The sequence below is a fragment of the Erythranthe guttata genome, chromosome 2, assembly GCF_056151865.1.
Source record: "Erythranthe guttata isolate IM_541 chromosome 2, IM_541, whole genome shotgun sequence".
NCBI lineage: Eukaryota > Viridiplantae > Streptophyta > Magnoliopsida > Lamiales > Phrymaceae > Erythranthe > Erythranthe guttata.
In genome coordinates this window covers 3,695,870-3,719,519 of record NC_142534.1, presented here as the reverse complement: position 1 = coordinate 3,719,519, position 23,650 = coordinate 3,695,870, and the positions used below count along the sequence as shown (strand labels likewise).

The following is a 23,650-nucleotide window of genomic DNA, read 5'->3' as shown; positions in this document are numbered from 1 at the left end:
GGGGTGGGGGTGGGGGGGCCAGGGTGGCAGATGGGCAGTGCAGGTAAGCATCAGATAAAAAGCATCTAATGCACTATAGGACAGCTCATCCCAACTCAACCCCACATCTTTATTTCTTTCGACTAATTTAATTACTAATTTATAGTATATATGTTTGGGAAAAATACCATTTTCATCCCTCGTGTTTGCATTGAAATCACATTTAGTCCCTCGTGTTCACAAAAATCACATTTGGTCCCTGATGTTTCAAAAATTCAACTTTTTTAGTCATTTTCGTCAATTTTCTGTCAGTACTAACGGAGTCAAGTGCATGCCCAACCCATCATTGCCTTAACTGACGAACTAACAGTAAATTGACGGATATTATACAAAATGTTAAATTATTGAAACATGAGGGGTCAAATGTGTTTTTTTTATGAACACAAAGGACCAAATATGAATTCTTTCTTTTCTCGGGTAGTTATTTCAGGAAACACCAATTAATTTTGGTTAGTGGATTTTTTATTAAAAAAAAGAACAAATTGCTCTTGTTTTTTTGTTTTTTTGAGAAGAAAATTTTATTCAACTTGTTTTTCATCAGATGCAATATTATATATTGTAACAAGAAGATCACTAAGAAAATAATTTTCCATTTTCGACAAAACTGTTATTTCATGAGCCATTTAGTTTCCCTCTCTGAAAATGTGTTGTATCTTAAAATGCCCGAACCACTCCCTCTCTCGCTTAATATCCTCAATAATATTTCGTACATAACTTCGGAAATTGCAGGTTCATAGACTACACAGATAACCTCCATCGAGTCACCTTCGAGTACAATCCTTCTCCAATAATTTGTTCGAGCCATTTCGACCGCCATGAACGCCGCTTGAGTTTCTGCCGTTGTGGGATCCGGAGATTGTTTAATGCAGCGAGAGGTCCATCCCACACACTCGCCTAAGTTTGTCCTTGCGATAACTCTTATACCACATATTTGTACATTGTACATTGTACATTCACACCATCAGAAAAATAATGAATAAATTACGAAATCCCCCTAAGTTTAAGCTAAATAACAAAAAGCACCCCATGAGGTTTGTTTCCGTCTTACACCAACCACCTTACAATGGACTTTTCACGGATTTTTTTTTTTTTATTCTAGGGAATAGACTTTACACAATTTCATATTTGTTTATTTATTTCTCACCTATTTAACAGAATGTATAATAGACTGTACACATTTTCTATTAAAAAACTCGATCAACGGTTGATCAGAGGGGGACTTTGGTTATTCCGGATAGGTGGGGGGGGGGGGGGGATTTTTTGTTATTTAGCCTAAGTTTTTGGGGGTTTCCATAATTTACCCAAAAATGAGAGCCAAATGTAGAGAAAGCTATGAAGGTGGAGCAATCATGTCACCTTTCTTTATAAAAATGAACCCTAACAAGTAATATTGGCTATAAATTATTAGCAATAATTAGTAATATGTCCACCTGGAACCTCCTTTTCTTTTTAAATGTTTTCCCTTTTGATATGTACAGATAATCATTTAATATTTATATTGGGATTAAATTAATTAATTATATTATGCAAAACCCACATCCTCATCTTCAATTATATATACTAACTATATATAGATATTCTATTTTAATTAAATTGTAATATATTTATTTATGTAATCTTGTCACAAGAAAGAAGACTCTCTTCTTTCTCTCTGGCAATGATACAGGGGGGGCCTATCTTTTAATTTTAATTCCAAAAAATGCTTTTTTATTGTTATGGTCATGGGAGAAAATGGATAGTACTACAAAATAATTTATTGGATATTTCAATTATTATTATTATTTTTAGGGTAAATCACGGTCGCTCCTGAGGTAAGGTCAAATTATGAAAACCCTCTCATGTTTGGATAATAATCACAAACCACCTCCTCAACTATGAATCTTTTTACACGTAAATATTTAAGGTGTAAAATTTAGTGGAATCTTCTAGATTGTAATTCTCAAGTGTGTACCATTTTAATCCTATTAGAGCTTCACATTTTGATAAAAGATGATCAGATGTGCTTTTTGGCTTGTATATATATATATATCAGATTGTTGTGCATCAGAAACTGCATTTTTGCACAAAATTAGTACAAACTAGAGAACATTCTAGGGAATCTAGAAGATTATGTTGAATTTGACACCATAAGGGTGTCCGTGTAAGAAGGTTCATAGTTTATGGATAGTTGTAATTACCCAAATATGAGGGGTTCTTTCGTAATTTGACCTTATCTCAGAGGGTGATTGTAATTTACTCTTATTTGTAATATTATTGTTATTATATTTTGTAGGGTCAAGTTTTGTTATACATGAAAAATTATGATATAGGTAGGGGTGGTAAACGAGTCGAGCTGACTCGTGAGCTCAACGAGCCGAGCTCGAGCCAATTTTAGTTGTTCATGAGCTCACGAGCTGGCGAGCCCCTATTTTGTATTATTATTTTTATATATTACTTTTTATTTAAATAACGTATAATAATATAAAATATTATAAAAATAAAATAAAATATTAATATTAAAAGATATATATAATTACAATTTATTGTTTATTTTGCAATTTTTTAAAATAAGTTTTAATAATAATTAAAACAATATTAAAAAAAAAATACAAATGAGCTCGACCCCTAGATATGGATATGATTTAAGCTCCCGACGTTACTCTAATAGTGGAGGCAAGATACTAACTCTCTGCGATGAGGATTGATAATTAAAATGTTTATGTACTCGTAAAAAACGAGAAAATGATAATACTTTATGATTTTATTAATATTTTATAGAGCAAATTACGGGCGCCCCTTGAGGTAAAGTTTAATTATGAAATAATTTCTATTGCTTGGGTAATTACAACCTTACAATTATGTATGTTTGACGAAAAAACTCTTCTTTCACTAGGTAAATAACCGAATTACATAAAATTTATGGAAAGATATTTAAAATGACGGGTCGATGTAATTACCCAAATAATAGAGTTTTTTTCATAATTTGACCATACTTCAGGGGTTGACCATAATTTGCCCCTTATGTTATTACTTATTATAAAACCCATTAAATAAATAATAAATGGAACAGAATAAATTAAAATAATTAAAAATGAGTCAGTAGAAAGAAACAAAACGAAAGAAGGCTCGTGATATTAGGATTTGAGCTTGCCCATGTCAGACTTCTTTTTTTTTAAAAGGATTTTTTTTTATTAATTAAATATATGAACAATATCCACTCCTACATTAAAATTGAAACACTTTTTAATTGATTTTTATTAAAAAAAAAAATAGGATTTTGTTGAAAGTGTATGCTCTAATTCGATTTGTTCTCGCGGCAGTGTGAATTTGGGGTCGAAAATCAAACCAAACTAATCGATTTGTGATTGTTCGTAAGAAAACCATTTGAGCTCGATTTGTTAATATAGCGAACTAAACTTGAAGACCATTTTCTATGACAATAACCTAATAAACTCAGTTCGAGCTTGTTTAAAAACTAATGATAAAATATATGTAAAAATAAAATTAGAAAAATCAAACTACTCAACTTTTGAAATTATTGTGTAAATTATTTTGGAAAAAGTTAAAACAAATACGATTTCGTTTTAAAGAAGAAAAAAAATTGACATTGAAACGAGACCAAACATTGTCATACGAGACTCGTATGCCTAGTTGGGGCGGCCCAATGGGCCCACAATTTCTTAACTTATTGGGCCACGAGCCCAATATCGATGATCAGTACAATCGATGTTTAATCACTTTCTAATAAGGTTTGGGTCCGATAATTATAATCAATTAATCTCAGCCCAACAAGCTCAGTATAAATAAATGTTATAACTGATTTGTTAAGGTACATTCAATATTGCAACAATACAACTGCTCGTATTATTTCTATGACTTTTGTAATCCACACGCCTGACTTGAGCGTTAGAGGGGTTTCAGCCGAATCAACTCCGACTTAATTTACGTATTTTCTGATCGCATGTATCTCAACGCCATCTAGCTCGTGAACCAGTGATTCGCTTTGCGCTTCCAGCTCATCCTACTTTAACTACATCAGGTGTTATAATTCTAGCATCATCAGAGACGAAGACCGTTGGGCGAAATAGACAAATAATAAAAAATAAATTAATTTCCAGATTGTAACATGACAATGATCCAAATTAAATCACTTGAAATTAGGTGTGGAAATAACTAAATTTGCTCTCATTGCCATATTAGTGGTGTGCTGCAGCAAAAAGGACACTTTATTTACTGTTCATGCATCATTTCTACTTTTGTTTAATTTTGTTTTCCAGCAATAAATATTAAATAAAAACAAATTAAAAAAAAAAAAAGTGAAAGCTTGAAAGGGACCCTTCTATTGCCACCACCTTCAATTAATTCCTTACAACTAACAAGAAAATTCAAATAAGTACTAAATTTGGGGTGGTTTGGGAGTAAAAACATAATTTAATAAACATTATAATTATTTTACAGTCAAACTTCTATAAATTAAAATTCTACTAATTTAGCGAAACATTAAATATAACCAATAATTTAGTAGGATTTTACTGAGTCGGAACCATAAGAAATTCTATCAATACATTATCAAACGAGGCTTTTAAATTATATTTGAGCAAAAAAAAAAGTAGTAATATTTTTTTTTGATAAGTAAAAATAATTATTAATACTTATAAAAATAATAATTAATGATAATAAATTGTGTACAGTACAGTCAGATAAATTTATTTATTAATTAAAGTCCTCCCCACATGGACTTCTTTTTTAAGTTAAAACACAGTTATTTCATTGGTCAGAATTATTTTGTGTACTGAAAAAATGTGTCAAACTTGTAATTAAATCCTAAACTCAATGTTGATTCTCATTTTTTTCTGTTCCCATTAAACTTTCCCTCTTTTGGAATTTGGCCCCTACAAATCCCAATATTTACCATTTTTGCCTATAAAAAGTGCAGCATATGGTAAAAAGTGAAAAAGACACTAATAAATACTGCCCCAAGTGAAAAGAAACAGTGGCTTACTGAATTACTTATGACATCCGCATGAATGGGGGACAGTAAAAAGTGAAAAAAGTTATTTACACCCTTATGATATTGATGTGAAATTACCACAATGGTGTTCGAAAAATAACCTTGGGTTTGATTTAGAGAAAATTGTTCGTGTTCGACAAACTTACACGACAAAAGCGTGTGTAAGGTAAATTAACGAGACTGTGCCAACTACGCGTAAAGTATTTGAATTTACTCGACTATTACCCTTTTAACTTTTTTATCCTATACGAAAAGATTTTTACCTTGTATTTATAGTTGAAGATTGGCGATACATGTCGTAAAATCCCGATAGGAAACATTGGTTATTTAGTTGAATTTTGTTTGGGCTTGAATCCGCCGACAATGTATAAATACAGATTTGTTTGGGAACTGCTATAAAGAAAATAGTGATGATAATTGATATATTGAGGGATCGTTTGGGAACTGCTATAAAGAAAATAGTAGGGGCTAGTAAGACCTTCGGTTGATAAGATTCATACTTTTATAAAATCGTTATAAATAAAAGTTAGCTATTAAATGCTACTAGTTCATTAAATTAGTAGTACCCCTCCTTCTGAGATTAATTTAATAGTAGATGACTAAACAAGTAAAAGACTATTTTATCCTTTAAAGTTTAAATTGCATGTTAATTTTAATAAATAATTTTTTTTATAGACAAATCACATATTATACGAAAATTTAACAGATTTAATACAAGACCTAATCCAGGAACATGCTACTAACTAAATAATTAGTTATTTAGTAGGGACTATTAGTGAGACCCCCCTCTAGCTTTATTTTAATGAGGATGGATCCATCTCCTTTTCCTTTATTAGTGAGAGACCCATCCTTTTTTTATTCTCAAATTTACCCTTCCTCTATTCACTACCTATTATACACTACTTTGATACACTTTTATTTTTTTATTTTTTTGTATTTTAATTTAATTTCGATTTTTTATTTATTTCTTATTTAAAAAAAAATATATTTAAAAAAAACATTTTTTAACTTTTTTATTATAACGTTTTATTATATTTTTTTTTCTTCAGTTAAAACAACTATGTTCCAATAAAACAACTATTATTAAAACAACTGTTATTAAAACAATATGATTAAAACAACTATATATCTCCAACAACTCTTATTTATCAAAATCAACTATTTGTTAAATCAAATATGACATTCAACTAAAAAGTAATAAAAAACAACTATATTGTTGCACGAAAACAACTGTATTGTTTTACGAAAACAACTATATTGTTGCACGAAAACAACTATATTGTTGTACGAAAACAACTATATTGCTGTACGAAAACAACTATATTGTTGTACGAAAACAACTATATTGATGTACGAAAATATCTATAAATCTGTAAATAACACCACACAATTTCAACAAAAACAAACATCCATTATACTATTGATTGAACACAAAATTAGCCTTCTATATAAGAATTCAACCAAAAACTTCAATTAAGAAAATTAAGATTCGAGAATTGGGTTCCAAAAAAAATATCAGAGACGAAGAAAAAGAACAACAATGAAACAATGTGGCGGTGGTCTGTATTGAAATCTCAGACGCAATATCAACCCTAGCGCCGCTGCATAATCTCGTCTTTCTCCCTAGCTAGCGAAAACCCTAACGCCGAGACGAGAGAATCCCAGGGGTGAAGACCGTCTTCTTTTCCATTGGTGGAGGGAGAAACGCCGTTGGGAGAAGAGAGTAACGATGGCGGCGCACAGACAGAAGAGGGTTGGAGGCGGTGGCAGAACACAGATGGAAGAGAGTTGGAGGCGGCGATATGTAGAGAGAAAAGAGAGAGAAGAATAAGAAAATAGAGAGAACGTGAAATAAGTTTGGTTATTTTAGATATAATAGGGTAAATTAGGTATATTAGTAATATAAAAAACAATATTAATTAAAAAGAAATTATTTAATATAAGGTGGGGGGTTTTCACTAATAATGAAAAGGAGGTTATATCCACCTTAATATAAGTAAATTAATTGGGGGGTTTTCACTAATTATCCCTATTTAGTAAAGAAATAATTCGACTGTATCCAATGCAAACTAATCCGATATAGGTAACCAAACGAGCTATGATAAGTGGATTTGAAGTTATGTAAAATAGGGTAAATTTGGAAAAGAGAAAAGAGTATTTTTATAAAATTACATGGGCACCCCTAGGTTTTAGTGTTTTTGTACTTTGTACTGGTTTAGGGAAAGTTTGATGGGTCATTATCAGCATGAATGGGGGCCTGCTTTACAGGACCAGCATCAATTTATATTGTACATTTTGTCACGGTGGCTAAATACAGATAATTTTGATTTTTTCTTAGGTGTTGTACCTTTTTATTTGTGTACTGATTTCGTAATTGAAAGATCCGAGAGTCGAGAGACCTAGTCGAAAAGTGGATCTATAATGTAATTCGGTTATTTACCGAACCAAACCGTATATTCAGTTCGGTAAACGGTAACATCCCTAAATTTACCCCTGAAGGGGTATTTTCGTAAGATAATACATAGTTGAGGGGAGTGGCTGTAATTACCCAAACAAGAGGGGGAGTTTCGTAATTTGAAAGACCTCTTTATAAAAATCCATTGGGTGAGTTAGGTGGAAAAAAATGTATTTTAGGGTTAAAATGGACATACAAATCTTCGAGATGGTGTTATCCATAATAAGGTAATTAATTAAAAATAATATATTATGATGTTCATAATAATAGGGTAAATTACACAAAAAAAAAAATATAGTAATGTATAAAAAGTACAATCTTTTGGGGCTAAAAACTCACCTATTTATATTTTGGTTTTAAAATAGGGTAAATTGTAATTATCAAAACATGAAGGGTTTTTTTCGTAATATAACCTATAAAGTAATAACCTATATTTAATTTAACGGTCCAATAAAATATTGATATTGGGCATCATAAAAAATCATGGGCTTTCAAATATCCAGCCCAGCAATTATATATATTGGGCTTAAAGAAACTGAACCGGTAATTCAATAACGAACCGGTCCGGTTCAGTATCCAAACCCGAACCGGTAATGGAGAAAACACCAGATCAAACAATCCCATAGCCATTACTACTACTCCATTGTACAAAAGTCCCTGAGCCCTAAAATGTGTCGCAGCTCTATTCTCTCTCATAAAGTTACCTTTTTGAATTTAGATAAACCCTAACCCTAATTTTATCTCGCGAGGAGTTTGGAATTTGGGAATTCGGAATGGAGACGCACTTCAATCATAACCTGTTCGACAGACGCCCCATAACCAAGTCCAGAGCCCCTGCTGTTAAATGGGTTAAGGAATGGTGAGCAACAAAATCCCCAACTTTTTTTTTTGTTACAATTTATTTTGTGCTGTTCGAAAAACAAATTCATATGAATTTCAGCAGGGTATGTGATGCGTGGGTTTAGATTTTTTTTTTAATGTATTTATATTCTGATGGTGCGGGTATAATTGTTTTGTAAGAACGTGTCTCTATTAATTGAACGATTTGGTACTTGGATGATTAAAGGTGAAGTCTTGGATTCGTTATTCTTTTTTTTTTTTTTTGTAGTGATGAAGTGTTGTAAATTATTTATTGCTGAGACAGCTGATTGAGATTTTTTTTTTAAAATAAAAAAAAAAATTATATTGGGAAATCGGTAGAATGGTCATCTATAAAAAGGGAGGACAACTTAATATAGTTTGTGATGACGGTATACCTTTCCGGAGACTTGTTCCACTTACATTACTATCCGAGGCTAAGTGAGGGGAATGAATAAATTAGAGAGTTTTCGTCTTTGTTAAGAAAGAAGGTGAGACAAGCACGTTGGAGTTTACAACGTTTATAGTTCATACGTTTTAGGAGTTTTTTCATTGACAAGGTTTTTTCTTGTCATGTCATTCGCCTTTTTCCGAAATGTATCATAGAATAATCCCAAATTCTTAACACCTAGCTGATTGTCTTTGCTTTCGTGTCGTTTATCGGCTTCACTAAGAGAAAAAATGAAATGTAAATTGTGTCATCTGATTCTTAACCAATTTATGTGTCCCTTCATCACTTGTTTTGTGTTAGATTGCTGAAAGTGAAAAGAAATCGAGCACGTTTGGGCAATCTGGTTTGGTCCTTTGTGCAGGGCCGGAAACCACCACCAACTCCAAATTTTATGCTTTATCTTGAAACTTGTATCATAATTGTCTTATTGGTGCTAACTTCACGCTTCAAATTAACAAGTCTGAGAAATAAGCTTCGATTTGACTGTTACTGTTTTCATTTTATATTAAATTATGGTTAGTGGTACTTCTCTAAAATGTGACTATCTGTAAAGATTCTTATCTATTCATTTATCACTTCCTGGGATCTTTATGAATGAGTAAGATTAATTTTAAGAGTATACATGTATATAGATTTAGGTACGCATTATATCGTTTTTTAATCACAACATGCAAATGGATAGTTTCAATGACTTTGTTGTTGAGGAAGTATGTACTGATATAGTTACACTCTCCTTAATTTCATGGGTTTTGTTTAGATGAGTAGGGTTTGTTCATTTTTGTAGTGTCTCCTTAATTTCTCGAGAATATTTTCATCCATGTAATATAACTGCTCAAAGATATTCAACTTTTACCATACTCGTTGATTTTTGTTTCGTTTTATTTTTTCGCTAACCTATTTATTTCTCATAGGGTACCACAGGAAGTCATTGCAACTGGTGCAAAGTGCTTTGTTTTGAAATGGGTAAATGGTTAGTATCATACTTCTATCTCTGTAATGTTGTGTGTTTGATGCCGATTTTTCACATATTCTTTTTTGATTGGTCACTCTAATATATGAAAACAATACTTAACTTTGAGGTAGAGAGATTAAATCTTGATCTATATGTTTTTGTTTAATGCTTTTTAGAGGCCACATTAAAAGCCGTGAAAGAGAAAACGAAAGAACCACAAATGGTGGAACCTGAGCCCGAGCCAACAACAGAAGTCCTTTTCCTTTGTAGTTACGAAGGTTGTGGAAAGACTTTCATTGATGCAGGTGCTTTGAGGAAGCATTCCCACATTCATGGAGAAAGGCAATATATTTGCCATTACGAGAATTGTGGAAAGGTAATAAATACCTCTAAATTCGACCTTAATCGAATTGCATTACTTCAACTCATTACTTCTTAAGATTACAGAACACGATTTTGTTAGATGCTTCAAAAAAACGATTCTTGGCCTGTAATTCTAACTGGGAATAAAGGATGTCATGGAGCAATTTTTGGATCGTACATTATTTTTGTTACTTTTCAATCGGTAATAAATGAATTTTCGGTTGTTTTTGCAGAAATTTTTAGATAGTTCGAAACTAAAGAGACATTTTTTAATTCATACGGGAGAGCGAGACTTTGTGTGTCCACATGAAGGCTGTGGTAAGGTGAGTAAGCTACTTTCACAAAAGCTCATTTTTCGACAATTTGTTTTGGGATTTGTAATGATCACTGGAATTAGTCGGTTTTTGCAAAAGCTTTTGAGAAAGAAGAAATTGGTTCTGAAATTTCAATTTGTTTTATGCAGGCGTTTTCTCTAGATTTCAATTTAAGGTCGCACATGAAAACTCACTCTCAAGAGAATTATCACGTTTGCCCGTATTCTGAATGTGGAAAACGATATGCCCATGAGTACAAGCTCAAGAATCACATTTCATCTCATCACGAAAAGGTTCGTACTTGGAAATATTCCCCTCAAAAAAGCATTTCTTGATTTCCATAACTTTCGTCATTTATATAATATGATAATCATAATATTCATGCTGGCTCATGCAGAGTATGATGGACGCTGCTGCACCCAAGTACACCCCACCTGCTCCAGAAAAACCCGTAAAAACTCCAAAATCTTCCACCGGCCCTTCGGGCCCCGCATCATCTGAAAGGCCATATGGATGTCCGTACGAAGGCTGTGAGAAAGCATACATCCATGAATACAAGCTCAACCTTCATCTAAGGAGAGAGCACCCTGGCCATTTTCCCGACGAAAATGCCAAAAACACCCAAATTAATAATATCGTTAATATTAACAACAATAATAATAATAATGAAAACGAGATGATGGATGAAGGGAGCGATTTGGATGCGTACGCTGGAAAACGAAGAGCTCAGAAGCAGAGCAGACCGAAGCCTAATTTAAAGATGCCACCTTCGAAAGTGGTCCCGCATCGAAAAAACAACTCCAGTGCTCCGACTGCGAATTTGAGTGTGGTGAAAAAGCCTTGGCCCGTGAAAGAGGAAGTTTATGAAGACGAAGATAGTGAAGAAACGGAAGAGGAAAGGGATAACAATATTAATAATAATAGTACGGGAGATGGTTGGAGGTATGGTGAGAATAATAACGAGGACGATGATGAAGAGACTGAATATGAAGATTAGTTTGAGGTTCTATATTTTTGTGTCTGCATTTGTGCAGGAACTTCCTTTTGTAGGTGAAGAGATATATTTTTTTTTTTATGACGCACATGTGTACGATAAAGATGAATAAGTGTTGGAAATATTAACTGCTAGGGTTTATGAATGTTGATTTGTCTAGATTGTGCTGATTTTTTTCTCCGGTAAGAAGAGTACAACCAGGCATCTGTTGATCGCAATTGTTTTGTGCTCGGCCAGCGTTTTGTTTTTTCGACAATTACTGTGAAGAAGTTGTGCAATTTGCATTTGAGAAACTAATTCAAGCCATGAAATTGTTGCTCAAGTAGTCTAACTTGTTAGTTTAGTGTAGATACACAATTTTGGTAGGAAAAAGAAAAAGGGCAAATTGCATGTCACCCCCTATAAAATTTTAATCTTTGCACTTTACCTGTAAAATTTTTGAAAAGTGAATGCCTTCCTAAAAATGTTGTACTTGTTGCATATTGCCCCAATAGCAAAATTAGCTTTCGGGGCTAAGTGTAACTAAAACAATATTTCAGGGTTATCACTTTTATGAATTCTGAGGGGGAAAAGTGCCAACTTGGGAAATTTATAGGGGCGAAGTGCATTTTGTCCAAAAAAATGTGACAGATTTCAGTCCAGTTAGGGTCTAAACTAACAAGAAGAATACACAAACATATATCACAAAAGTGCCTCATTTGTTTTTACAAGAATGCAACAATATCATAATTGATCGAAAAAATTACATCAATCCACCTATGTGTGGTGTTCGAGACTTGGCGGAATAACAAGACAGAAAATTCAACTCAAATAAATCTATCTACAAGCTCTTTCTTCCTGCGCCTACGTCCGTTTCGAAATGCTTTTCTAATACACTATCTGCATTCATCAATCTTCTTCGTGCATTTGTAATCACACCTTCATACAAATCATACATTTTTTTTCTTGATAACTTCACAACAAGACACGAGCAACAAACGACCCTCACTGCCTTTCCTTCAGAATGAATTTTTTCAGATAAAAACAAACACAAGTACTAACACACTTGAAATATTGAAAAAATATGACTTTAATCGAAACAGAAACGAATCAAAAACCCAATTCAATTGCTTTAGATAAGAGAAATAAAAACAAGGTACATGCAAGATCAAAAAATTCATGGCAAAACCATCAGAAAAAAGTGGATTATTACATCAATTCGACACCCTAAACGAGCGTCACTCAGACGACCGTCGTGAGAAGATAAATCCATGATCATCATTTGGCTTATCTAAAGAAATCATCCAACAACTGTATATATTAATTGGACTAATGTTTCCTCCTCAGATTTTCGGGTAGATACGCGTAAAACTCATCCGATTCAACCGAGGAGGAATATACTATTGGGTGCTGTATTCATCTCGAAGGCATTGTAATTAAGCGCCAAAGAGGTAAACTTCAGCCCCGTTAATCCATTACATACAGACTTTTATCGACTTTCGGCGAAACTAAAACAGAATCTTATTCAATAACTGTCAAATCAGAACTTTTAAGAAATGCTACAATCTGAAACGTCTGAACATAAAAGTTTGAAGCTTTAAAAATAAAATGCACATACTGAAAACATATATATATGAATTATGACATCTCATTCAGGAAGAACACTTTTTTTGAAAATCAATTAGCTATAGAACTTTTCACTACCCTTAAAATTAGGAAAATCTGGACAGGGGCAAAATGGGCAAAATTGAATTACAAAATTACAGAAAGATTCAAACTTGATAAACTGCCATAATCATTGAAAATTAACCAGTGGCGTGGATTCGAATTTAGTTAATTTTGAACCAGAAACCCATCAACGGATTTGAATGAAGGAAGTCCAAACCAAAACAAATAATGAATAAATTAAATTAAAAAATGTTGGGCTGCTTGCTCTACCGGGATGTAGAGCGGCGGCGACCGCGGCGGCGATTGTTCTGGACAATAGATGAGAGTGGTGGTGGAATGAAAGATGGGCGGAGTGTTTTTATACTGTGGGCACAGATAAACCCTAGCCTGCACAGTCTAAACCCTAGCTGAACTCGAGGCCGCACTTTGAATGTTTTAGTTTACCCAATTACGGATTTACCCCTTGCTTATTGAGAATGCACAATTTTTTGGGCTTCCAAATTTGAGTACAAAAAAGGGCTAAATACAGTTTCCACCCTTAAAGTATAGGGTTGGTAACACTTACCCCCTTAAAGTTACAAATGTAACACTTACCCCCCTCATTAATGAATTTAATGATAAAATTTTGACTTTGGATGATGTGGCATTTTGTCTTCCTAAATTATCCTTCTAACTATTATATTGATGCATATACAATAATATATTTTCAATAATATTTCAAAAACTAAATTTTATTAAAATATAATAATTATTAAAAAAAATATTTTGATTTATGTTTAACTTCACATTTTAATTATAGACCCTAATATAAATAAAATTTCAATATTTTAAAAAATATATAAAATACGTTAAACATTTGCAAGAAAAAAAAACATTTCCAAGACTTAAACGTCCATTTTTTTTTATAATAATTATTGATTTGAAAATTTATTTCAGTTACTTAAATTGCAATAAAAAATATTTCAATATTTAGACGTTTAATTTTCTTATTAACTTTTGAATACATTTTGTGATTCTCAGAGTAAAAAGTGAGACGATTATATTAGAGTCATATACGCATTAAAATAACTATATAAACTATAAAATCATAATTAAAATCTATTAGCTACAAATGAACACAAGGTAAAACAAAAATGAAATTAAAATTCAATTTTTTCATTCATAAATTTACAATATTAAAATAATAAAATTAAGTTTTTGCAAAGTTGCCGAATTTTTTATTATTACATATTCATTATTTATATAATGGCAAGAAGGACAATTTGGGAAGAAAAAATGCCACATCATTCAAAGTCAAAGTTTTGCCTTTAAATTCATTAATGAGGGGGGTAAGTGTTACATTTGTAACTTTAAGGGGGTAAGTATTACCACCCCTATAGTTTAAGGGTGGAAACTGTATTTAGCCCTACAAAAAAATCTAAAAAAACCCGTTCACTTAAATTCTCGTTCGATTCATGCTCTTACATTCGAATACAAAACATTAGGAAAGCTGATGTTGCAAAAATCTTAACTTTAAAATTAGGGGTAATGGCAAATAGGTCCATGACAAGGGTACTTAATTAAAAGATGGACATCCAACTTTTTTGTCTTTCAAATAAATCCACCCCATTCAAACTTATTTGCAAATAAGGAAAATTCTTTTATATATACCAAAATTACCCCCAATTCATTGAAACTCAATTCAACTCCAATTTCATGATTTACACCCCAATTTAACCCAATTTCATCAATTAACCAATTTTAACCTTAATTTCAATTTTTGACCCCAATTTAGCCCTAATTTTTATCAGGGATTATTTGTCAAAAGCTCCCCATTACACAAGTCTAATTACAATAGGTCCAATTTTTTTAGAATTTTTTGAGATAAATCCATTTCAGCATTAAATAATAAAAAATAATAAATTATCACTATTATACCCTTAACTTAAAAGTAACGTATGTTTTAGGATTGGAAATTAAAAAAAATTAGAAAAGATTTATAATATATTTTCTAATTATATCGTAACAACACATCCTCATATAATTCCACGATTACACCTCTTAATTACAGAGAAACCGTTTCAAAGTAATCTGTATTATCTTTGCCTATCTCTTTCTTTTTGATGATTCTTCCTCCATTATTGGGTTTGGAGAATCAACGACTCCATTGGAGGAAATTGCAGAAACCCTAATTAAAGATTGGAGCAAATAAAAAATTTTAATGGTTATAAATATTCCAGGTCCGGCGACGGAAGGAGGAGGATTTGCATGTGGAGGAGCGGCGGCCGCTGCGGTGGAAGTGCACAGAGTATGTCTTCCGTCGCCGAGGACCACCGTGGAGAAACTCGTAAATTGTTTAGAGTTGATGAGAAGCCAAAGATGCAGAAAAAATGAATTATCCTGCTATTTCGTGTGAAGGTTCATTGTGATGATGACGTAACCAGATGTAAAATATTCCATGGTTAATGGAAATATTAATAATTTTTTTTAAATACATTTACTTAATAATAATAAATCAATTTTGAGTTATTTACTAAGTCGAAGCCAAATGATTTATCTGCCTCGACTCGAGGTGAATATTTGTAAAGATTCATTTTTTTTAACCCATACTAATAAACAAACAAGTCTAGGAATTTGTAATTATATAGTGGTTTTCGTTAATTACAGAGTGGTTTTCGTTAATTTAATAGTGGTTTTGTTAATTGATAGATTTTTAGTGAATTTTTGTAATGAAATTTATTAATTACATAGTGGTTTTCACTAATTACATAGTGGTTTTCACTAATTACATAGTGGATTATGTTAATATTAATGTGAATAATGCTTGTTTTATAGTAATTTTTACGTTAATTTCATAGTGGTTTTCGATGTGTACGCAAACAGGGTTCCTTCTAATTATGTTAAAATTAGTCTAAGGTATAATCTTAAATTAAAAGAATTAGACAGTGATATTACATATACATTAGGCACCGCAATTCCGTTGTTTGATTTCAATGGTAATCGTGTTAATCAATATATTTTATATTCGAAGATATCAGACCTAGTTAATTTAAACGCAGAAAAAAATATGATAGTGCTAGGCTTACAGGTGTATTCTTGCGTATCTATTACGAGCCTCTTAACATCCCTGAATTATTGGTGTTGCAGTGGATTTTTTTTTTTTTTAAATATGAACTATTTAAAAAAGTAAAATAAAAAAAAAACTTATGTTTTAAATTAATATAAAAAAACTATTTAAATAAAAAGACTGCATATTATACGGTTATGTTTTCTGCCGTGATTTGGGGGAAGATGGGCGAATTATATGGTAATTTGATTTTAGGATTGATTTGGAATTGATTTATTTTTTGGAGGGATTTGGTAATAATTTACCGTAATATTTAATTTAATAATTATACTAATAAGTGGGGGCATATATGGGTTTTAAAGTCAAATGGATTTATCTCAAATACCATTAATTAATTAAGGATTTATCAAGAATAAAAAACCCAATGGAGGGTGTTTGACATATTCCCCCTTCTTATCAATTCTACCCATTATGCTCTAACTTCCTTAATATTACACATTGACCCCGGATTTAAACAAATATATTACATTAACCCCCAATTTTTTTTTTCAGAATTTTTTTTTTCCGGCCAGATTCCGGCATTGACCGCCGGTCTCCGGAGTTGACGACCTTTTTTTTTTTTTATAATTTTGTTTTTTCTTAATTTTTTTTAATTAATATTACTGTCTTGGCTGCTAAATTACTGTCTGAAATAACTGCCGGAGGCAGTAATTTAGCTGTTAATTGATTTTTTTTTTCTTCAAAAATATTTTAATTAATATTACTGTATTCGTTGCTAAATTACTGTCTCCAGCAGTTATTTAACTGTTGGAGACAGTGATTTAACTGTTAATTGATTTTTTTATTCTTAATTAATATTACTGTATTCGTTTGCTAAATTACTGTCTCCAATAGTTATTTAACTGTCGGAGACAGTTAACTGTTAATTGGCTTTTTTTCATTTTTTTTCTTAAAAAAAATATTTTAATTAATAGTACTGCCTTAGATGCTAAATTACTGTCTTCAACAGTAATTTAACTGTCTTAGACAATAATATTAATAATATTACTGTTCGGAAAAATAACATTCATAATATTACTGTTCGGAAAAAATAATATTCATATTATTACTGTCCCACACAGTAATATTACTGTCTGAGACAGTAATTTAGTTCTGAGACAGTAATTTAGTAGCTAAAACAGTAATATTAATTAAAATATTTTTTTTTCTAAGAAAAAAAATTCAAAAAAAAAAGAAAAAAAAGTCAACGCCGGAGACCGGCGGTCAACGGTGGTTGACCGACCGTAAAAAATTTCAGGAAAAAAAAAATTTTCAAAAAAAAAAAACGTCAACGCCGGAATCTGGACATTTCAGAAAAAAAAGTTTTGGGGGTTAATGTGATATATTTGTTTAAATCCGGGTCAATGTGTAATATTAAGGAAGTTAGATCATAATGGGTGGAATAGATAAGAATTATATTATTAATGGTATTTTAGAATAAAGACATGGGGATGTGCTTAATTGAGAGACTGTTTTTTTTTTTGTGGACTAAGAGGGTGTTTGGCTAAGCTTATAAGATGTTAAAAGGAGCTTATAAGATGTTTTAGAGCTTATAAGCTCTTCTAAAGTGTTTGGTAAATTTTTAAAAAAAGATCTTAATTTTTTTTAAAATAAGCTGTTGGAGACCAAATAAGATCTTTTTAAATAAGTACCTCTACCCCACCTTTTTATTTAAGATCTTATAATGAGTAAAAATAGGAAATAAGCTCATTATCCAAACACTCTAAAAATTAATCATAAAAATAAGATGTAACAGGTTATCAGCTCTAAAAACATCTTATCAGATGTAAGAGCTTATCAGCTGTTTAAAATAAGCTTAGCCAAACACCCTCTAAAATGCATTTAAGTCCCATGTGATGGGCCTTTTTGCCATTTGCCCTTAAAATTAAGAGTTTTTTTTTATTATTTTTTTTTCCGATAAGTTAATGTATAATAAATAATATGAAATAAGAACTATAAAATAGAAACAGTATATAAATGTTTATAATTTTGTGATTTTAGTTTTTGAGTTTTGACTTTTTTTTTTAATGTATTTTCTAACCTTACGAAAATAAGAATTACAATTAAATATTTAGAATAAATATTTATTATAAAAAAAGTTGGCCGGTCGATATTACCCAACCAATCGACTTTTGAGTAAATTGAAGTTCACCGACCGACCTGTTTATATTTTGGTTGGTTAAAATTACCGCCTCGACAAAAAAATTGGATCGAGAGTGGATTGGTTGGCTGATAAAACTGACCTATACCACCAATTCTAAAGTTACTATTATTGGAATGTAATGTAAAAATTTACAAAATAATATTACAATAAAAAAAAATAATGTGAAAATTTACAGTTTTCATTCCTCAAGTTTGCAACGATTTCACATTTGGTCCCTCATGTTTACAAAAAAATCCATTTGGTCCTCATGTTTCAATAATTTGACATTTTAGTCATTTTCGTCAATTTACCATTAGTCCGTCAGTTACGGTAGTGATGGGAACAAGCAGGATTCCGTTACTTAACGGAAAATTGAAGGAAATGACTAAAAATGTTGAATTTTTGAAACACGAGGGACCAAATGTGTAATTATTGCAAATTTAAGGGATGAAAACTGTATTTTTTCCAAGTATAATGTTATATCATGTTACAACAATCCCCTTAAAACCTTTTAAATTTGCAAAATGGTGAAAAAAAATGCAGAAAGTTCATATTTAGGGGTTAAAGTTTAAGTTCTGAATATATCTTTTTTTTTGTAATAGAAATCATAAAATATAGGGACTAAGTTGAAACATTTGAAAACTTAAGTGACCATAGTCAGATTTGTATTCTTGCAAATTGCAATCATCGACCCTCCACGAACACCGCCAGAAGCCGTTCCGTTTCCACCAACTCCGATTTATTTATGATCGATTCTCGATTTCGTTTCCATACTCTCTGCTAAAATCAAATCTGAGTTGCATTGGGTATCTGGAATTTTTTGTATTTTGACATTTTGATTAAGTATCTATTAATGTTCATACGTAGTGGTGAAAGTCGGATGGAATGGGATCCGAATTAGCCTTTTCAGAAAAAAATCAATTTTTCTTCCAAAGTACAAAATCAATTCTAATTTCAATTTTAATTCCTATTCCAATACTCCTGGAAATTTCGGAATTTCAGAAAAGTTTTGGAAATCACACAAGTTCTATAATATTCCGAAAATTTAATTCATTTTGCATTAAGTAAAATAAGTAATATATAATATATATAATTTATAGATGTATTTTTCGGGAAAAAATGGAAATTTTGAAATTAATTTTGTGAAACAGGATTGGAATTCCAATTTGTTTTTTATATTATGCAAATTCCAATCCAAAAACATCCGAAATCGGAATAAAAAAAGTTGCCAAAATCGGAACTTTCGGATTGGAACCGGCGAATTTTGGAATTTACGTTCCAACTCTCATCCCTGTTCATAGTTTGAAGAAAGCTTAAGCCATTTTTGCGATAACTTGGTATTTTTGTACTATCTCGTAATAGTATATCGCCCTAATTTCTCCGATTCCGATTCATTTCAACAAAATTCGAAGTCACGCCTTAATATGCATAATTGAAAAAGCACAATCACGAAACCGGAAAATTTCAAAACAAAGGGTATTATTATCAAATTATCTAGTTTCTATTGTTCTTTGGAGCTTTTAACCTTTGCTAGTTTACTTGTAAGACAGTTGTTAAGAAAGCAAGCTGAGAAAGGTAAGGCACCGTGTTCCGAAATAACGAAACCAAGATCTCGAAAAATGTCCTTAACGAATGTCTTGACTCGAGTTACGGCACATTTGGTTTATTAGATTCCGACTTGACCTTTGTCCGATGTGGGCCGGGTTGGTGGTGGTGGTGGTGGCGGCGGTCGGGGGAGGATTGGTAGTGTTGCGGAATTTCCACCGCGACTCTCTGGTGGTAGTTGCGGTGGCAGCCGCAGACGGCACAGAGCATGGCCTCGCGGGACCCGGTGGTGGTGCCGCTAGGGGCCTCGAAGAGGCCGCATCCGTCGAGAAGGAATCCGTTGTCGGAGGCTGCATGGTTGTGCATGCACTCTTTGTACATGACTAGCATTTCCACTTTCAATGCATTGTCATTGGCCATTTTTTTTCAAGAATGTTTTTTTATTTTTATTTTTGTGACTGCAGAATGTGTTTTATTAGATGGTGAGTGAAATGAAATGAAATGAAATGGAGTGGTGAGTTTATATAGACAGTGAAATGAGGGTTGAGGTGTAATCTTATTCTTGTAATTTTTGGATTATGTAAATTGGATTTCAATTATTGATTTCTGTATTCCAGATTTAGTGATTTACTTACTCAAATACTGAATTGGGATTTTCTTTTTTCTTTTCCTTTTATTAAAAATAATTTTATTAAACATATAGCAATACAATTTAATTATTTCCCATTTTTGGTTGGATTAAATTATATGTTATATAAACTTTTGCTTTAAATTTTTTTTTAATGGTGACTCATGTACTTATTATTTAATTACTTTAAATTAAAATGCAGAACTTAGAATAAGAAGAAAAAAATTCCATTAATTATAATTAATTCAATTTAGAAAATAGTGAATTCTGAAATAGAAAAAATCCTTAAATTCTCTTCAGACTTACAATATGTTCACTCTATTTACTTTCTATATAAGAAAAATATATTTTAGAATTAAAAATCAAATTATAGACTCAGATTTGAGTTTTCATATATAGATTGTTGACATTACTAATATTTGCCATAAATATTGATTTTGTAGTCAAAATAACTTTGTAGGATCAGATTTTTATTAATTTGATTTAGAGGTTTTTGTGTATAAATTCCTAACCAATCATCTTTATTATTATATCTTTTTCTAGATTTATGGGCTATATCTCTTTAAATTTATGAATGTTTACTTATTTTTGAATTTTTTTAGCAATGTCTAAAAAATAATATGAGACGATACCATGAATCCCCAAAATATTAATTACGATGCATTATTACAATAATTTGGATTATTTTAGTTTTTTTTTTCATGCTTAAAATATGATAAAATTATAATGTATATGCTATTTCTATTACAAATTATCAGTATAAACATATTTTTATAATGTCTTGTGAACCTAAAAACAAATTCGCAGTGTTGCCCCGGACCCTGAACCTAAATGTGCTAATTTTGTGCCAAATTCGTGCAAGATTTGTGCATTGCATGTGACATTGATATATTAAAACAAACTATTGTTTGGCTGTTTGTACATCTAAACTCAATTAATTTAAAGATGTTACTTATAGAAAATATTATATGGATTAATTGCTTCTTGGCAAAGGAATCACAATCTGCAATTTTGCACAGACTGCATGATAGTTTCTGCATTATAGAAGATTATAAAATGACAAATAATATTGAAAAGAATAAATAAATCCGGATAGTTAATTTGAAGAGAAAAGAATATACTACAATGCAATAATTGGCCAAAAATTTCGAAAAGAGAAGATAGTAAATAAAATAAAAAAAGTTTGAAGAAATGGGAAAAATGCATCCACCTAATGCAAGATTTTTGAATATGGAAAATCCCTCCATGCACGCATTCTTTCCGCCACACTCATTTTTTGGGAAATATAATGCACATGCATTTTATTTCAATTTACACACACACACACACATCATGCATATATACAAACCAAAAGAAAGAAGGGAAAACTTAATATTTATTTTTATTCTTTCACTCAATCAAAGAATTTTTGCTAGAATGGATCGGGTTTCGTTTATGTTTGTTATCAAACATGGATCGTTTGATTTCGTATCGATGGTTGTGCTGCTATTGGGCAGCACCATTCTTATGTCACCGGCATGTGAGTATATATAGTATTATATATGCTTTCGGTTTTGCAAACTCTGTTATTTACGATTTCTTTTATTGTGAAGTTCCGATGACGTTGAATTATGTTACGTTGTGCACGCGGCTATGATATTTTAGATCCGAATGGGAAAATCACCATTAAATGGGATGTTTTGCAAAAGCGAGTCGAGTACGGCAATCAAAATGTATATATAATTTTCGAGTCCCGAAACAAAAATTAATTGTATATCAATAATGTCCTAAAAAAAGAGCTTAATTAAAAACTTGTTTTCCACTCTATTGACAATAATATGCTACTTCTATTTGAAGGTACGCGTATTGATCGTGAACTATCAGCTATTCCGGCATATAGGTTTCCTGGGTTGGAAATTTAGATGGGAATGGCAAAAAGACGAGGTCATATGGGCTATGACTGGTGCAGAAACCACCGAGCAAGGGGACTGTTCTCGATTTATTGGAAACAGTCCCCCACACTGTTGTGTCAAAAATCCCATCATAATCGATATGTTACCCAACACACCCTTTAACAAACAGGTCAACAACTGCTGCAGAGGCGGGATTCTTACATCAATGATGTAAGATCCCGCCGATTACATGTCAGCTTTCGAGATGAACGTCGGAAGTGCCAGTAGTAATTTGAATATTTATGTACCGGCAAATTTTGCCCTCGGGGTTTCGGGGTATACATGTGGAAACCCTTCCAGGGTCGCACCGTTGTATTATTTTAAATAAAATTTATGAATGTTTACTTCTTTTTGAATTAATTTATCAATCTCTAGAAAATAATATGAGACGATGCCATGAATCCCCAAAATATTAACTATGATGCATTATTAGAATAATTTGGATTATTTTAGTTTTTCTTTTTCATGCTTAAAATATGATAAAATTATAATGCATATGCCATTCAGTTAAAAATTATCAGTATAAACATATTTTTACAATGTTTTGTGAACCTAAAAACAAATTCGCGGTGCTGTCCCGAACCCTGAACCTAAATGTGCTAATTTTGTGCCAAGTTCGTGCAAGATTTGTGCATTGCATATGACATTGATATATTAACATGTAAAACAAACTATTGTTTGGCTGTTTGTAGATCTAAACTCAATTAATTTAACGATGTGTGGGAATAATGGAATTAACACAAAAACTTTAAGACCTGAAAAAAACACATATTTATCAAATCAAGAGTAGAGGATGTCGGATTATGTATATTTGTAGATTATTCGTGCCATTAGTGAGAACAATGATCAAAATTACATAAAAATTGTTTGTCGATCCATTTCTTGTCCTCTTATTACAATTTACAGGGCTTGGAGCATGTCGGGTGCTGCGTGGTTGTGCATGCACTTTTTGTACATGACTAGAATATCCACTTTCGATGCGTCGTTGTTTGTTGTGCAGACTTCAATTAAAAAAAAAGACAATTGTTAATCAGAGGTGTATACATCTCAGTACATGATGTTACATCTATTACAACAAACACTATATTTGTTTAAATCTAGAAACGAAAAAAACTAAAACTCTAATGTTGATCTATTGATCATTACTATATAGTTATGTACGAAAGAAGCATTATTCAATTGAATTCGACTCCCCTCAAATACAAAAGTCATTGTCGACCAAAAATACGTTTAAAAATACCGATATTGAACTAAG

At 31.6% G+C, this 23,650-nt stretch overlaps 1 protein-coding gene and 1 non-coding gene across 2 annotated transcripts; one reads left to right on the top strand and one right to left on the bottom strand.

The window, feature by feature from the left end:
- The first annotated feature begins 8,106 nt into the window (after positions 1–8,106).
- YY1 (zinc finger (C2H2 type) family protein) lies at positions 8,107–11,575 on the top strand. Its single transcript, XM_012994979.2, has 6 exons — positions 8,107–8,343; positions 9,705–9,763; positions 9,922–10,121; positions 10,342–10,431; positions 10,572–10,715; positions 10,820–11,575. The coding sequence occupies exons 1-6, from the start codon at positions 8,258–8,260 to the stop codon at positions 11,417–11,419; spliced, it is 1,179 nt and encodes a 392-aa protein (XP_012850433.2). The 5' UTR covers positions 8,107–8,257; the 3' UTR covers positions 11,420–11,575.
- Positions 11,576–12,581: 1,006 nt separating this feature from the next.
- LOC148772140 (small nucleolar RNA Z161/Z228) lies at positions 12,582–12,684 on the bottom strand. Its single transcript, XR_016030123.1, has one exon. It is a non-coding gene; the product is annotated as a small nucleolar RNA Z161/Z228 (small nucleolar RNA).
- Between the last annotated feature and the right edge of the window lie 10,966 nt (positions 12,685–23,650).

What these genes read in the sequence shown, in the direction of transcription:
- YY1 (XM_012994979.2), top strand. Translation starts at nt 8,258, where the DNA reads ATGGAGACGCACTTCAATCATAACCTGTTCGACAGACGCCCCATAACC. An exon ending in TGTTTTGAAATGGGTAAATG is followed by an intron (nt 9,764 to 9,921) that starts GTTAGTATCATA and finishes AATGCTTTTTAG; the next exon opens with AGGCCACATTAAAAGCCGTG. An exon ending in CACATGAAGGCTGTGGTAAG is followed by an intron (nt 10,432 to 10,571) that starts GTGAGTAAGCTA and finishes TGTTTTATGCAG; the next exon opens with GCGTTTTCTCTAGATTTCAA.